This window comes from Gopherus flavomarginatus, chromosome 21 (genome assembly GCF_025201925.1).
Source record: "Gopherus flavomarginatus isolate rGopFla2 chromosome 21, rGopFla2.mat.asm, whole genome shotgun sequence".
Classification (NCBI taxonomy): Eukaryota; Metazoa; Chordata; order Testudines; family Testudinidae; genus Gopherus; species Gopherus flavomarginatus.
The window spans coordinates 5,586,343-5,603,628 of NC_066637.1; the positions used below are offsets into that span (position 1 = coordinate 5,586,343).

Sequence of the window (17,286 nt, forward strand, 5' to 3'; positions counted from 1 at the left end):
TCACCAAGACCTGACAGACATGAGATAAGTAACCCAAATAAACTTGGTGTACAAAGGTTTAGGGCTACACTGTTTGCTGACAAAATGAGATAGACTAAAGTTATGGGACATCAGCTAGTTTCTCAGTACTGTATGTTATGTTGTATATATCACAATATACATACACAGCTGTAACTTTCATTCACTGGATATTTTATGGCCCTGATGGTAAATTCCATATTATATCTGGATTATTTTATTAAAATCTTAAAACCTATCAGCACAAACAAAATAAAATGTCAACCCTATTTTCTTTCACAGTGGATTTGAGTGTATTAGCTATCCTTTGATGGAGGCTGTGTCTGGAAGCTGGGAAGTGAAAGCTGCTGTCCCTATATCTGGCAAATCTGGATTTGCACTGGCTGATTTACCAATCCCTAAGGGAGATATAGAGCTAGAATCCAAATCAGACACCCTGCTTGGAATGAGAGATGCCCCTAGCACCGAGGATGGTGAGTAGAGATAATGGATTAGTCAACTGCTCAGCTTTTTAGTTAACTGAGAAACAAAAAGTATCTTTACACAGGAGTAAAACAACTCAAAAAAATAGGAGACAGCTTTTGTAATGCAAATAGGTGGCTCTCAAAGCATTTTAACAGCAGAAGTGATTTCCACTGACTTTCTTATAATAAATGGAATAAATTTCATAGAAATATTTAATTTCTGTTTTATAAAAAACAACCTCTTCTCCGAAGCTTCTACTTCAGTTATTTTGTTCAGTCAAAACACACTGGTTCACAATGAATTAGATAAAGGAGCTGCAACAATCACTTAGACAATCTAAGTTCACTCACTGTGGTAGAATGAAAGATGGGCCTAAACCATGAAATGTAAATGTGAATCCAGAATTTTGACCCTCTCTCCCACCGCCAGCATTCAGAGGCGTTGGTGTTGGTTCAGCCCATCTCCAGTAACAACTTTCATTCTGTGACTTCAAATGCAGCAGATGCAGTGTCTTGAGTAAAGTGAAAGTGCCAATTTCAGCAAGAATGGATGTGCTGGATCTTAAAGCTTCTAGCCCCTTTAAGATATTTTTAATTAATTGAAAACAGTTTAAGATAAACACCTTTTAAGTAGAAATATATGTTTCATTTTTTCCCCTCTCAGTTTTGTCCTTGTTGCTTGCAATATGTGGTGTATGGATTTTTGGGAAATGGCCAACAGGTTTTAACCTGAGAGCTTATTTTGAGGCTATGGAACCACAGTCCAGTATTCTCAATCTCATGTTGTCTTAAGTCATGAGATTTAAAAAATAGTAAATTTGGGATCCTTTTATTTGCCTGCTGGGTTTGAGAAATTAGGGTCTATATCTTCAAGCTTTACTTTGTAATTATAAGGACTAGAATGTTCTCCTTTTTAGAAAGTGAAAATTGAGATTTTCACATAATCACCCAGTTTTAGGAGGCAGGGCTTTAAGAAAAACATAGAATAGCTCAAGACTCATATAAAATCACCAGAGTTGGCAACTCTGTTGGTCAGATTTCCCTTAATCTTTCCTGACCATTTCATACATCAGACTCTTGTGTTAATAAAATGAATTATCAAATGTAAAAAGCTTCACAAATAGTTCACTGCTGTGTCCTACCATCTGTGAATGCATGTATGAATCTCATACAGTTCATTCAATTGGAAAAATCCCTCTTTCTTGTGGATGGCACTTCACATACCACCACAAGGGGTGCATTTCAAGGGGAGCCATTTCATCAGAATTTAGGAGGGATGGGAGTACACAGAACAGAGAGAGGGAAAGTTGCTTGTTGTTTTTAAATATTAGGTCTATGAAATAAATAAAATTAAAATAGGAAAATGTGGAGTTACATGACAGTAATTGGAATTAGTCTACTGGTGAAATCATGTACGGTTCTTGGGGTGTAAGACTTCTATTTAAGGTATTTAAGTGGAACCCATTACCATAGTGTCTGAGTGCTTCGCAGTCTTTACGGTATTTATCCTCGCAATACTCCTGTGAGGTAGGCAGTGCTATTATCTCCATTGTATGGTTGGGGCACTGAGGCCCAGAGAGGCTACGTGACTTGCCCATGGTCACACAGGAAGTCTATGATGGATTAGGGACTTGAAGTCCTAAGTCCTATGCTAATGCCCTAACGTCCTCTTGTCCACCTCATTACCTCTTGAAGGAATTATAGCACAGTAAGTTGTAGTTGCATGTTCATCCTATATAACATATATATTCAATACTTAGCTTGTTATTCCATTTTCCTACAGGACAGGGAGTAACGATTGAACTAACACTTTCTTTATAAACATGCTGGTATTGCTTTACCACCCTATTATTCTTGGAATTATTCATGGGAGCCTAATGCTGAGACTTGGGAGTTGAATCAAAGTTTAATCACGGCAGTTTATTGTGAACAGTGATATTAAATCCTCCCATATAACTTGATACATTGTAAATACATGATTTGCATCTTAATATGGTCAGTGGAGTAACAAAGCTGGTGGTAGTTACGAGTTAGTTGAAAAAACAAAATAAACACCATCTATCTTAGAAGTTTATTTTGATAGCCCCAGCTTGTGTGTGACACTGGTTTTCAAAAATTACTACTTTGTGCAATTTTTTTTGTCATTTGTTTTTTAACTCACCAAAGTAAATATTGATAATGAAGAAGAATCCTTATTTACCACATGAACTAATGTTAAATTATCACCACAAGATTAGGGTTATTAAACAAATGTGTCTCACTCTTGCTGGCTCATTCCGGGCCATTTGATTAGTGAATTTTCAGGTCATAGGTAAAAATATTTTTTCCCTTTCATGGGACATTGAAGCAGAGAGAGTCTGGAGTTGAAATCCCTACTACAATATTTGTAACTAACAGCTTTCCTGCTACAAGCATAATCCAGGCTGTTGGCTACCACAGAGGGAGGGTCAGGTAGATGACTGATTCCTGTCATCCTTATAAGTGTGAATTGTAACAGTATTGTATTTTTTTAACTCCTTAGTCACTCTCAACAGAACACACATCACTTTTCTTTTCATCAGAATGGATGGAAGTCTTGCACCTAGTTCAGCTGATTTCGGTTTCTTTAGAGAGAGGGCTAAATGCTCAGCTTCACTGAAGCAGAGCTTATCATGCCTGGCATGGGGGAGACAAATGTGACTCTAAGCAACCTTTCCACCCTAACCTCCTCATCGCGGGACTGCTCTTGGGCCACAGCTCAAATTGGAACAGCCCGAGGGCTGCTTTAACTGTGCCTGTTTGTAATGATCCCTTTGTATGGCCATTACACCAGCGAGGATCTCCAGAGCATGGCACACTCCCTTTTACCCAGAATTCTGCTATGCAGACATGCCATCTGGAGCTATGGTGACATTAACATGGGCCGGGAACTTTTGACTTTTCCCTTAGCTAACCTTTTCATTCACTATGTCTAATGAAGGTATAATCCTTCTACCTACTGCCTACCCATAATTAACAATTCACTTTTCTATTCTTCTTTAACCGTAACTGGAGGATCACATTTGGGCAGAAGCTGGATTGAGCATAAATAGGGGTATCAGCATGTTTTGGGTGATCCCATCAGGATTTGCAGAATCTTGGCTTTTGTTTAAAAGAAAATGAATTTTTAATTCTTCTGGTTCAGAAGAACACCTACTGGATGTGACCCTGTGCAGCAACATCTGCGTGAGTGTGCAGAAGCAGACACAAACAATGGGACAATTCTGCCCTGGTGTAATTTCACCAACTTGTGAGTGGGTTGTGAATCTGACCGACAGGAAAGAAGAGAGAGGTACTAGGGGAAGAGAGTCAGTGATCAGGAAAATTGAGGAAGAAGAGAAAAGAAAGGAGGGCAGGACAATGGGTGAGATTGAGGGGCAGTATACACAATAGAAGAAGAGTGTGATGGCAGGACATGGAACAAGTACTGTACAATATAGAAAAATAAGTGTGGGAGAAATGATCCAGAGAAGAGACACCAAGATAAATAGTATAAAAGGTACATAAAAAAATGGAGTGAAGACATCGGAGAAAGAGAAGGAAGAAAAAGCATGAAAGAGATAAGTCAGATCAGCATTTGTTTGTTAATTAATAATAAATTTAGTGCAAAAATGTTGCAATGACAGACTGTTTGTTTATTAAAAAAAGTGGGGAAAAGAACAGTGGACTGGGAAGCATATAGTGGAATTCACTCAAGGCAGGATCCACATACTGCAGAGATGAGTGCAGAGAGGTGTGTAATAATAATTATTATTACTAATAATAGTTAATAAATTCCCAGGGCCTGCCCTGACGGTAGCTATTTTTAATTAGCACTGCTAGCATAGAGGTCCACTCCTTACAGTGGAACATAGGAACTGCCAGACTGGATCAGACCAGTGTCCAGTCCTGTCTCCAAAAGTGGACTGCACCAGCTGTTCTAGGGGTGACCTGACTCCAAGGACGGTTCCTCCTCCTCCCTATAGTGGGTGCTTTATGCCCTTAAATATGAGGGAGTTTATCCCTTCCAAAAGTCTTGGTGGGTTTGTTGTTTTTGTTTGAATAGGGGAGCAGAGGATTACTCTTGTTAGCCATATAAGGGTATGCCTACACTGCAGTTAAACACCCGAGGCTGGCTCTTGTCAGCTGACTTGGGCTCGCAGGGCTTGATCTTAAAGGACTGTTTTAATTGTGGTGTAGATGTGGTGTATATGTTTGGGCTCCAGCCCAATCCTGAACATCTACACTGGAATTGAACAGCCCCTTAGCCTAAGCCCCATGAGCCTGAGTCAGCTGCTATGGGCGAGCTGCAGGGGTTTAACTGCAGTACAGACATACCCTGAATGTCTAATTCCTTTTCTTAAATCCTGCTACAGTCTTGGCCTCCATTATGTATTGTGGCAGTCAGGTCCACAGTCTAATTACACATTTTGTGAAAAAGTATTTCCTTTTGTTGGTTTTGAATTTGCCCCCCCTTCATTTTCACTGAATGTCTTTTTATACTTGTCTTATGACACAAGAAGATAAATAGAAGATCACATTCTATTTTCATTATTTTGTACACCTTTTATCATGTCACCTTTTAGTGGGGTTTACTACACCAGCATAAAGCCTGACCTTTCCCGTAGCTGCTGTGGATTGGAGCAGCAGCTGCAGCTCCGCCATGCTAGTTGCATAGATATTGAGAGCCACTGGAGCCATCAAAACACAAACCAATGGCCTCTTCTTTATCCTGCGTCATTATGGCTTTTGTGATAGTCTTTGTGAGGATGATGATGATGTGGACACCCTTTGCTTTGTGTGTAGGGGGCTTCACCTGCATTTCCCTGTGCAGCCCTATGTGGAGCTTAACTAGTGCAAAGAACTTAGTGCTGTCAATTTCAGCCAAAATAAATAAGACATAATGTACAACATTGTTGTATGGACAAGTATTGAAAATGTAGTAAGAAGTGGGGCCAAAGCACATCTTTTACATTTTGAATTATTGCTTCCGAAAGGTTCATTTGACTATTAGGTTTGCGACTTTCCGCCATGGAGATTTTTTTCCTGGCCATTGTTTTATTGATTATACTCTCATTCTTCTCAGCAGGTTTCATCTCTGGTTTTGAGAGAAATGCTGTCTAGCTCTCAAAATGCCTCAAGAATAACTTCTGTTGATGAGTAAATTATGAGGTCCTTGAGGCTTTCATGCAGCACAGTCTGGAGTATGGTTGTAATAATGCAATAATGAAAATTCATGCAGTTCTATCCACTATTGATGAACTGTCAGCAAAATAGAATTCGGAAAGGTTCTGTTGTATAGTAGTAACACATATGTACCCTTTTATTTCAAATATGGATGGTTTTCCATATTTCAAAAAGGTAATGAGATCCAAAGTTAGCAAAGATGGATTAGATGTAATTCCTTTGGCGAGTCTCCTTAGTAACTATTTAGTTATACATATTGCAAATTTACCAATTCATTTCTAGCTGTTTCCTGATGTTAGAGAAGTAAATTAGTTCTGTAAAAATGAGTCTTTTTGGTTTTTAGTTTTGTTTTCTTCTTCTAACATCAGTCATAGCAGCAACAGTTTTATGTTGAAATATGAATAATTTTCCGAGGCTCTTTTTGAAAAGTTAATAATGGCTGTTTAAAATAGCACTAGACAAATTACCAAATGGAATCAGAGCAGCAATACTAGTTTGTTTATTTCAGTTTATGTAACACTAATGGAAGTGATGCATGCGTGTTAAGGGAGAATATTCCTCTTACGTTCTTGATGTTTTTACAAGACTTCAAAGTGCAATATAAAAGAGATTTCTAAGCATTGATAATAGCAACATGGTTTTGTCCAGCTTCTCTTAATCCCTCTGATTTAAATTTGGTTTATAGCATCACGGTTTCTGCTACATCAGCTACAATATTTCTCATATTTGTGGAGCGAAGAACTATTTATTGTGTTATATGTCTTACATTTTGGGGAATTTATAAGACAGAGCAACAAGCTTTCAGTTGAAAGCAGGACTAGGAATGCATGGAGCATTCATATTTAGACGTATCACTGATTGATTGTTTAGAAGATTGGAGCTTTTAAAAGTTCAGATTCTCTTTCTCACTGTTTTTGTGCCACTAGTGTTCAGTTTTAATTATTCCATCCTCTAATTCAGGCCTGTTAAAGTTTTACCATACTAGCGCCATTAAATGTGCAATCCTATCCCTCAGTCTGCTGAGTCACAACAAGGAGAGTGTTGTTTTGGTTATTTTTGTTTGTTTGTATTGTTTTATAACACTGTTGGATTCTCTTCTCAGTTCACCAGAATGTCACTTCAAATGATGATATATTGAGCTTAAATAAGAAAAAAAAAAAAGCCATAGAAATCAACTACTGAGCCATCGCTTATTACTCCATCTCTTTAATTAGGGAGACAGAAGAGAGCCCACATGCTGCTAAAATAAGTTACCTCATAGGCAGAAACCAACCATAAAACCAATAAACGATATAGCTAGGAATTCAAACAATTGGAGTTCTTGCCAATCCATGTTATCTTGATTGACAAAATCCAAATACAACAAGCTATATTTCTTTTCATTACACAGTGTCTAAGACCCTGGTCCAGCAAAATTCTTCACCATGTGCATAAACTTTGAGGAATTGGGTCTTAGAAGAGTAGATCTCACTATCAAATCTGTAAAATATGATATTCTATATATCTATATTTAAAATACATTGTTTGTAGCAGTTTTTATACCAAAAGAGTTTCACCAATGGTAGTTCAGTAAAGAATATGTTTGTCTACTAAGGAAGTAATTGGGGAGCATAATATACTTTCATCTTGACTTTCTAATTGTTAATACTGTGTTTGTCTTGTAGAAGTTTTTGACATGTCAACGTGTTGGGGTTAGGGGTGAAGGGAGCGGATGTGGCCAAGGAGTTCCCTTTACCGTATAGTAATTTCTAAACTGATAAAGTAAACCAGAAAAAGGTGGACTGAACATTTACTAAAGAAATATGTTCTGAGAATGTTTTGACAGAAGATGCATAATTTACTGCAACACAAGCATCTGATGGCACATAGATACTTTCTGCATGATATTCAATAAAAAAGTAGTTACTATAACAATTGAATCACCATTCGTATATCCAAGAAAGAGTACATCTTAAAAGAAAATACATGAGGTCACATGCATTCTGTAGTGTTGTTGAAAAACATGTAGCAAAATAAACACATTCTCTCTCACTGATGTTAAGGTTGATTTTTAACAAGTTGTAATTTTGCTAACCAGATTAGGAGACTATACTTTTTTCATTCCTTGAACATTATTAGAAAAAATAGCAGAGAAATGTTGTTTTCTTTTGTTTTAAATAGACCTTGTTTGAGTGTCTCATCTCTAATACCTGTAGAGAGTCATCTGTCTAGACAGCTGACCAGACAGACACTAGTATAAACACTGGTATAAAAAAAATAATCAGGAGCCTTCTCATTCTGCCTTGAAGATTTTTTTTACTTTAAAATAGATTGATCTGAATCTGCTACTTTAAAATTACCATTGAGGGTCTGATTCTGCTCAGATTTGAAGTCAATAGGAGTTTTACCTTTGACTTCTGTATTAGTATGATCAGGCTCTTAATCTGCTTTCTTTACTGCCTGCTGCCAGATCCTCAGAGCTAACATCAAAGCCCACTTCTCCCCATCAATGCTTCCCGCTCCTCCATTGAAGTCCTCAGTGCTAAAACTCTTGACATCATCAATGTAGGTTGCCTCAGGACCATCATTTCTTTGAAGACATGATATTCATTTCCACTACAGACAAACGTTCTGCTGCAAAGGTTTTCAGCTCCACCCTCTATTTCCCCTGGGCCAGGATGAATAAAGAATTCCTAAGAAGTTAGATTATTTGAAATCTCGTACTTACATGTCTCTCCCTCTGAAGAAATTCCGAATTCTACATCCTACAGATATATTTTTAACTTCTCTCCCATTTGTTGCTTTTATTTATAGCTTTGCTTTTACCTGAACTAAATTGTTCAACCAGCATTTGCCACCTATATTGGCCAACCAGTGTCTACTGCCATTTTGATCATACTTCTGTCTATCTAGGTTCTTGTATGCTTCCATCACTGTAGAATCTGATACATTTTGTGTGAAAAATCCTGTTTTTTTCTATATCAGCACTTAATCATCCTTTCTTCTGTGAATGCTGTGGACCAAATCCCATCTGTTTCACAACACTTCCAGTGAAATAAAATGTGTGGGTGAAATTTTGGAACCATTAAAGTCAATAGTAAAACTCCCATTGACTTAAGTAGGGTCAGACTTTCATTCTGCATGTGTAAAGCAAGCAAGATGTAGCCCTATATAGAGTTTTCCCATAGTTACTGAGGCTTCCTAAAGGTTCCGTCTTTTGGGATTCTGTACTCCAGGAAAGCTCAGTAGTTCTTTGAGCTTTACTGGATTTAGAGATCGTCACTATCTCTGTCTTCTCCAGAGATTTTTCTTTCCACTCTGTCAATTGGCAGCTTTTATGCTTTGGACTCTTCTTTCTTGTAAATAAAAGATGCAGGTATCAAAAACTAAGATTTCCTATAGCAACAGGATGAGAAACTAATATACATAATGCCTACAATAATCTTATTCTCTATACATTCCTTCTTGAAAGTTGTTTAAAGAACTTTTATTAGTGTTGTGGCAATGGGGAACTGTTGAAATCCACATAGTTATGAATATTATTTTTGTGTGTGGAACCTTCCCAAGAATCTTTGATCTTCCCATTTGTTTTTCACTATCTTACACCTGAAACCAGGTGGCCTAGGAGCCAAATTCAGATCTGGTGTAAATGAGCTCTAGGAATATTGAGATATACATTTACCACCCTTGAGTGAATTGTAGGAACAAGGAATAGAATGTAATGACACAGCCAGTACAGTAAACCTCATGCAATATTGTGTAATATCTCAAGATATCTCTGTTATGCTCATTAGAGCAAAGTGTGGCTATTGTAATATTTCATTGTTAATCTCATGAGATTTTTCAGTAACACTGGTAATAGCAATACAGCATTTGCCTTTCCCACTGTAATTTCTTTTAATATTGCTTAAAATGACACTGTCAAGGTTTATAAGCACCGCAGTTGACCTATCTTAATATTACAATAGGTGGAGAAAATCTTCTGCATTCTAAATTTCTATAGTTTTAAAAAAATCCGCCACTCAGAAATAACGATAAAAGGCTTATTTTTATGGGACTCACAAAGGACACGTTGAATGCTCGCTCAACTGCCTCTGCAGCAGCTGGAACAAAATATTATAAATGCTGTTCCCAGACCAGTGCTCTTATTTCCACAGTTTTATGTGAACATAAAGAAGTATTTGCATTAGAAGCTTTGTTGGAGGAATGCATAGAGAAAAATTATCCCATGAACTTTGTGTCCATTTACTGCACAGGTAAAACTATGTTTGCAGATTATTTTCCCCTTGCAGATTATTTTTATTTACATGTCTGAAGGAAGTTAAGAATAAAAGGAATTGTAAATACAAATTGTTTCATAATAATAACGTACTTTACAAGTGAGGTAAATATCATTGACTCCATTATACATATGTGGAAACTGAGGCACTGTGAGGTAAAGTTCTTGCCCGTGGTCACCCAGAAGGCCAATGGCAGGAGTATAAATTATGTAGCCTGAGTCTCAGACCAGTATTGTTTCTACTAGGCCTTATTGCTTCTCTTTTTAAAATGTTACTGCTGTGTTATGTACACATCAGAATGCTTTTCATATTGGATTTTATTTACGTTATTATTTGCTACAGTAGCTATCATCCTAGCAGCTAGATGTTTTCATTGCAAAAATTAAAACACATAAATTACATGTATTATTCATGATAGAAGGCAGAAATAAAATAGAAACTACCATCTCTATTCTTTATCGAGAATTGGTATCTTAGCTCTTGGGGGAGAGAAAGACCTGACCCAGAAGCAAAGCACTAAATGAAATAAATGAGTCTCAATCTAATGCCCCCCAGACTCATACTGTAGCAGATGGCCAAAGGGAATCCATTCCAAAGATGAGAAACTCAATTGACAAAATCCTGTCTGCTGACTGGGAAAGATCAACAAAACAGAGCCAACATGCTCTAAACCATTACTTTAGCAAGTGAGATTTCAGCGTAGCATTTTTTCAAGGGAGCAGCTGAGTAAGGACTTTATACAATCAGAGCCCAAAATTGTAGCTTCCAAAGTGTTTCAAAGGCACCTTGTGTGTTGTGTTCGTGGACTGAGTTGTGATTTTAAAAAATATTTAAATGGCAATTATAAAATGCAACTGTATTTTTTCAAGCAAGATAATTTTGTTCTGTCCCAGTATAGATAGTATGTCACCATTCTTTTGTTAGACACACAGCCAAGAAAACATAGCACAAAAAGGATTATGTTATTGTAGTATATGCACTACTTGCTCTGTTTCTGTTCCTGAAAGGATTGAGTGACATTTAAATTCAGGGATTAGTCATTCACCTTACATAGGTGGTCTGATTCAGACCCTTCCCCTTCTTCCCCCCCCCCACTTCCTCCAGTGTTCACAGAGCTGCTAAGGCACAAAATGTATCCAGTAGAGAATAAAAGCACTACCTGCTCTTGTTCAAGATTAATCTCCTTTCCAGGACCAAGGTCTTCTGTAGTGCAGGGAGGTGTGGTTTACACCTCTCTGTGCTAAGCAGAATATAACTGGCCTTTAGCCTTTGAGTCTATGAAAAATGTCTGATCAGCCTGCAGATGCAGTGATTGAATAGAAATATGCTGCACAGCCATGAGAGCTCAAGGTTCAATGCATGATGGTAGCCTGACCCCTGGTCACAAAGGGTCATTCTGATTTCAGGCTAACCCTGGTTCCAGTTAAGACATTAACAAAATGTTCATTGACTTAAATGTAACCAAGATTTGACCTGCTAACCAAAAATTACTGCTAGTGAAAAAATGGTAAATGGCAGTTCTTGAATTCAGAGGGTTAACACTTTTTTGCATTCATTTTTGAGTCCACTCTCCCCTTAAGATTTCTGAGGTTATGAGGTCACTCTCCATCTGTGGTTTGCTCAGTCTTAACATTTGTTAAAAATAAGTACACTGTAATGTTGGGAAATCTTTATGGCAGGCAAGCCATCTGTCCAAAGGGGAAGGGAAATCCTGCTTGTACAGGTTTATATCTGGAAAGCATATAGAAGTTAGTGACCTGGGCCCACATGTGTATAAAAGGATTAAGGGGGGAGGTGGAACAGGAAGAGGAAGCAGCATCTTACAGTAACGTGTGATGTGTCTATATTTCTTTTCTCTGTTTGACTAAAAGTATAAATAAGCTTGTGAGAGTTCCCGTCTGTGACCTCTAATACATTTCTGTAATCTCATTTCTCCACCACAACAACAGGGCTATAAAGTGATGATTAATGTGTTTGCCGATTTTGCAATTAAAAACCCTGGGCTAGTCCTGAACATGCTGATTCTATTAGATTAACAGGGAGTGCCAGAGATGTGGCACTAATTGTGATAAAAGGGGTCTTGGTGTTTCTCAAGCACATCCCCATTAACTCAGTTTAATGAGGCATCACTTTGGAATTAGACTCTTGCTATACAAATTTCTTCTCCGCTTTCACTTATACTGCTACTTTTCTACATAAGATACTTTTTCTAATATTTCTGTCCTGAAAACAACATATAATATGTGTGTGGTGAATTAGAATTTATGATGATACATACTTTCGTGAAATACTTTGGAAAGGTTTGAGTTAGCTTAGAGATAATGCCTTACATTCTGCCTTATAGTGATGGACTTGTGCTCACTTCTCTTTCTGGTCTCTTGTTCCCTGAGATAGCAGGCACTTAGCACTATAGATGCGGGGTCAGGAATGAAGCTCTTCAGGTTACTCCAACTGTGATCCCTCAGACCAGTAAATGAACAGTGAATCTCTGATGGAAGTCCATCCAGTTTTCTTTAGCAAGAAGAATTGTGAATACAACACAAGATCTTGAAATTCATCTTATAATATGAGTGAGATGAAGAATGATGTACACCAGCATCTGACAAACACCATGGGAGACACATGAAGGAGCATGTTAGTCAATGACAGTTGAAATGACTCAATTTTGAAAGACAAAGTCCTCACTAATCTAGGATCAAAGTTCCTGCAGGACCATCTACCACCCTGTGTCCTGTTAAACCAAATTATAACATTGACATAATTATGGACTGGACCAAGAGGCTGGGCCTTGTGTGAGATACTCTGTCCCTGAGAATGGGCATCTAGCATGTCCGTTCCACTGTGGCTGTTTTCAGAAATTAAAACTTCTTTCTGCTTCAGTCATTTTAATAATCAGAATTTAACTTCTCCATTACCGTCTATCCTTCTGTACATAATTCTTGTTCAAGTCATTGAGAGCTTTAGTTGTTCAGCAAAAACAAGGCCTTGAATGTCTAAATGTAGGCCCGCAGAATTAGAGGCCACTTTTGAGAATTTGTCCTATTGTGACTTGATGGAAGGTCCCAGAGGAAATTAGTTTAATATTAGAACTGAGCAGAACCCAGAAATGTCTAGCTTTTAATGCTGTGACCATTATAATACACCTGTCTTTGAATGTCTAGTGAAAAGATTTATACCTTTAATCAGATTCAGTATCTGTCTCCATATTCATTATACAATAGCATGTTGGAATATTTTATTGATATGAAACACTTTAGTTGTTTACGTTTTGTTTCATTTTTAAAAAAACTTTCAGATTGGCTGCTCTGCATTTTGCTTCGAAGAAAAATCTATCTCATTCATATGGAAGATTGCCAGATACTCAAAAACCTATTTTGGTTAAATTACAGTACCCAGATTTTAGTAACAAAGCACATTGATTTTATATTCAAAAAGATTTTTATATTTAGTATGTTAACCTTTTGTAATTTCCACCCACAGCTTTAAACTGTAGAACATTTTTTATGCTAATTGTTGCCAGTAGGGTATCTGCCATGGTCCCTTAGTAATTTAAATCCATTGAATCGTAATGCAGGTGCTGATAATTGCAGAACTGTTATTGTCTGACTGGCTGCAGCATATACATTTCAAACAATTCCTTGCAAATTGGATTTGAGAACGTTAAAAAAAAATCACATCGTTAAAGATAACCTTACATTATAGTAAAAAAAAAAAAAACTAACAAAAACCAACAAACTGAAATTGTATTGCGGAATTGTCTTTCTCATCTGCAAGACAGTTTGAAGTATTTTGGCTTTAAAGCATTCATCAGTGTGACAGTTTCTAGGGGCTTGACAACAATTATGTAATTTAAAAAAAATCCGTATTAGTTCATTCCTATTACAACTGTACTGGAATTTGTAGCTAATGGTTTCTGGAAAATGAAATCAGGTCTTGTATGGCAGCACAGTCCAATGAATAAGGTGCTGGAGTGTGAGTCAGGAGATCTGGGTTTTAGTCTTAGATCTGCTGCTGACCTGCTATGTGACCTGGGACAAATCACTTAACTTCCCCGTATCTCCATTTTCTCAGGTATAAAATGGAAATAATGATAATTACGCTCCTTTTTAAAATACTTTGAGAACTGTCAAGCATCAGAGGGGTAGCCGTGTTAGTCTGGATCTGTAAAAGCAGCAAAGAATCCTGTGGCACCTTATAGACTAACAGACGTTTTGGAGCATGAGCTTTCGTGGGTGAATACCCACTTCTGTGGATCAGGCCCTATAAGAACTAAGTATTAATTTTTTTATTTATTGTATCAGCATCCTCTACCTCAAGTTCAGATGTGACTGTGGCCTTTTAAGAATCCGTATTCTGAGTGGTTAATAAACATCTTATCCTGAAATCACAATGCTTTGAGGTTTAAGTCTGGGAAAATATATATTGTAGAATAATTTTTAATGGATTGTTGACCCCTCTCTCAGTGGAATACTTGTTTTCACAAAGTGCTTTGCTGTGGGAGAAATTCACCTGTGAAAAAGGTGAGAGAGATCTCCAATGCAGTGGATTCAGTGTTCAGCGGAGATGGCAGCTCATTGTGGAGCGAGTGCTCTGTTTTTTTTCATCAAAAATAGGATCTTTTGTGTCTTGTTGTTATTGAAAAAAGATTTCTTCTTTCTTTTAATTTTAGCAAAACATAAATGTTTTTGAAATCCAAAATTTCTGTTCAGTGATTTTTTTGTATTCTCTCAACACAAAATAAACAAGGCTTGGTCTCTACCCTGAAGAGTTCACAATCTAGGTAGAGGTACAATGAGTGTTAGGGAGCAAGGGAAAGAGTTAAAGGTCCCAGGAGGGAATAGGCAGTGAGACCCAGCTTGGGGGACTCAGTGTATTCAAAAGGTGTTGCTACTTCGCTGCTCCTTAGCTCTGGCTATTGAGGTTTCCTCAGGGAGCTCTGGGTTTCTGTGCTCCACCATCGCAAGCCTTGGTACTGGTGGGCATGCTGAGGAGTGGATGCATGGTAGTGGTGATAGAATGCCTGGTTCCAGTGGGTTTGGGGTGAGGTAAAGGAAAGCAATCTGCCTGCCTTTACCTCTGCCCACCTGTAACTGTTCTGCTGGTGGCAGCTGTGGAAATTTCGGAAGACCAAGGGTTTTTTTAACTCTTCCTCTGGCATAGTTGGTGCTGGTGGCCCTGTGTTTTTAAAAATTTTAATTTCGTGTTAGGATGCAAAAGCTGTCATTTTAGTAAGAACTTTATGAAAAACAAAATTTGGTGGCAGTGAAGTGGAATAGAACATTCTCAGCCCTAAGTAAATGTTCACAGATCCATGGGATACAAGCTCCTATGCTGAGTGGTGCATGGCCCCCATCTAGCCAGTGGTCACTACAGTCACAAGAAGACTGTTTATTTAACTCACCTTTTTCAATTCCTATTGTGACACTTCAGAAATTTGTCACAGTGCACCAACACATTGTCCTGCAAGAAAGTTGTATTAAATTACTGCAACTCCCATATGTGGATGCTTATTTCTATTTAACAGTACCTTATATTGATTTAACTAAAGTTGATTCCTTGTCATGTTAAGCTAAATTGATACAAGTCATTCTTAAATCAGAGTAAAATTGTCCACACATGGGGGTTACATTAAGTTAACTAAATGGTTTAAACCCATATAGATAAATTGGTACAACTTTCTCATGTGTAAGACCAAGTTCCAATTCTTTAAAGTACTTTAAATCATTCTCGATGCACATCCTTCTGGCTAAGAGAGTGCCAATGCAGTCATGACAGCTATCCAGTCTTTGAATCTCATCCTGATCAGTTGGTAGTTTTTTTTCCCCCTAACCTTTGTTCATAGGTATTACAACACATACAGTATGTTCAGTAAGCTCCTTTCCCTGTGGCAAGACAACTCGGATTCAACGGCATGAATTAAGGATGGAGTAGCAGCTTTAGCTCTTAATTTCATAGCTTTTGTCAAATTAATTTACAACCTTGCTTTGACATATCATAGGATTTTTTGTTTGTTAATTGATATTAGTTTTGCAGGATTCAAATGGAACATAATTTTGTAAGTTAACGGTTGATTGAAATCTTGGTCTTCATTGTTTCATGCTTTTGAGCCAGCAGTGAAAGCAAACTATTTGTTAAATCTGTTGCCTGTGTTTTACATTAGAGAAGTTTGGGTTTTGCTGTTGGAAACGTGCAGTGTTTTCCTTATGGAAAATCTGGCAGTTTAGCTCTGTGTGGCTCATTTTTATTATAGGCAATTTGAACACTTCTTTCTAACATCAGCTGTATTTTTAAGTGGTACCAAGAGATAAATTCACCTTAATTATAGTTTTAGTTTTTATATATATATACTTTAATTAATAGAATACCAGTTTGGCTATGTCAACAGCTTTTCAAACAGGATTTATGATGAACAAAATGAAACCAGTTTAAGCAGTATCAGCAAACTAGGCATGAGTCCTAGCTAACGATACCAGTCCTGTGCAATTTACACCAGATGGAGCCATTTCAAATGAAAAAAAACAGACAGTGATTAGCCACTAAGGGATCTTTTGTGCCAGGTGCAAATTTTATTCTGGTGGCATCATATTAGATTGATGTAAACTGTTGTCTGGAAAATAAATTAGAAACAGACTTGTCATTTCTCAAAGCTTACACTAACAAACTTGGTCACTAGGTATCAAACAGTTATCTGTCCCAGAAGAAATCTACAGCTGAACTGTATTTGGGATCTTGCCATTTCAGAACATTGGCAAAATACAGTAAGTTTTAAAAAATTAATAGTTTAAACTTATTTGAATGTGTGTACTGTACATGTATTTTCCATTGTTTGGCCCAAATGACATTAGCATTCCACATGTTAGCAACCAGGCATAGCTACAGACATTCTTTAACATTGGCTTAAACAGAATGTTTGTATTTAATATATATTACAGATCAATGTGCAAAATACTAAATTACTCCTTGGCCATTGCCTTCAGTTTCTAATATGGTCTCCAGAGGCTTCCGCTGGCACAGTTTTGCCATTGTCTTTTAACACTTACAGTATTGCCTCCTTGGGTTTCCACTGGCATGTTTTCCATTCAGTGTAATTTGGAATAATCAAATTATCTGACCCTGAAATTGGGGTGTGTAATGGAAACACCAACTTAATTTAAACCCAAAGGCATACAGTAGGCATTACAGGCACCATTATACTATTGGATACATAGCAACTGATTTGTTAGCAGAAGGCCTTTGAAATATGGCCCAAGGGATAGAGAAGTGTTTGAAACTGTGATATAAGGGCCAAAGCCAATATAGTCACTGTTTATCTTTCACTTTTGTTTAAAAAATTGATTAGTGCCAAATGTTTAGCATACATT

The 17,286-nt window shown here is 37.4% G+C and overlaps 1 protein-coding gene across 2 annotated transcripts in view; it reads left to right on the forward strand.

Annotated features, from left to right (window-relative positions):
* Positions 1-17,286, forward strand: part of MORN1 (MORN repeat containing 1) — a 116,314-nt gene that overhangs the window by 36,796 nt on the left and 62,232 nt on the right. For both annotated transcript variants that reach the window (XM_050931717.1, XM_050931718.1), the window contains exon 10: positions 301-491. In XM_050931717.1, the coding sequence (XP_050787674.1) occupies positions 301-491 (191 nt within the window). The remainder of the gene's footprint in view (positions 1-300; positions 492-17,286) is intronic.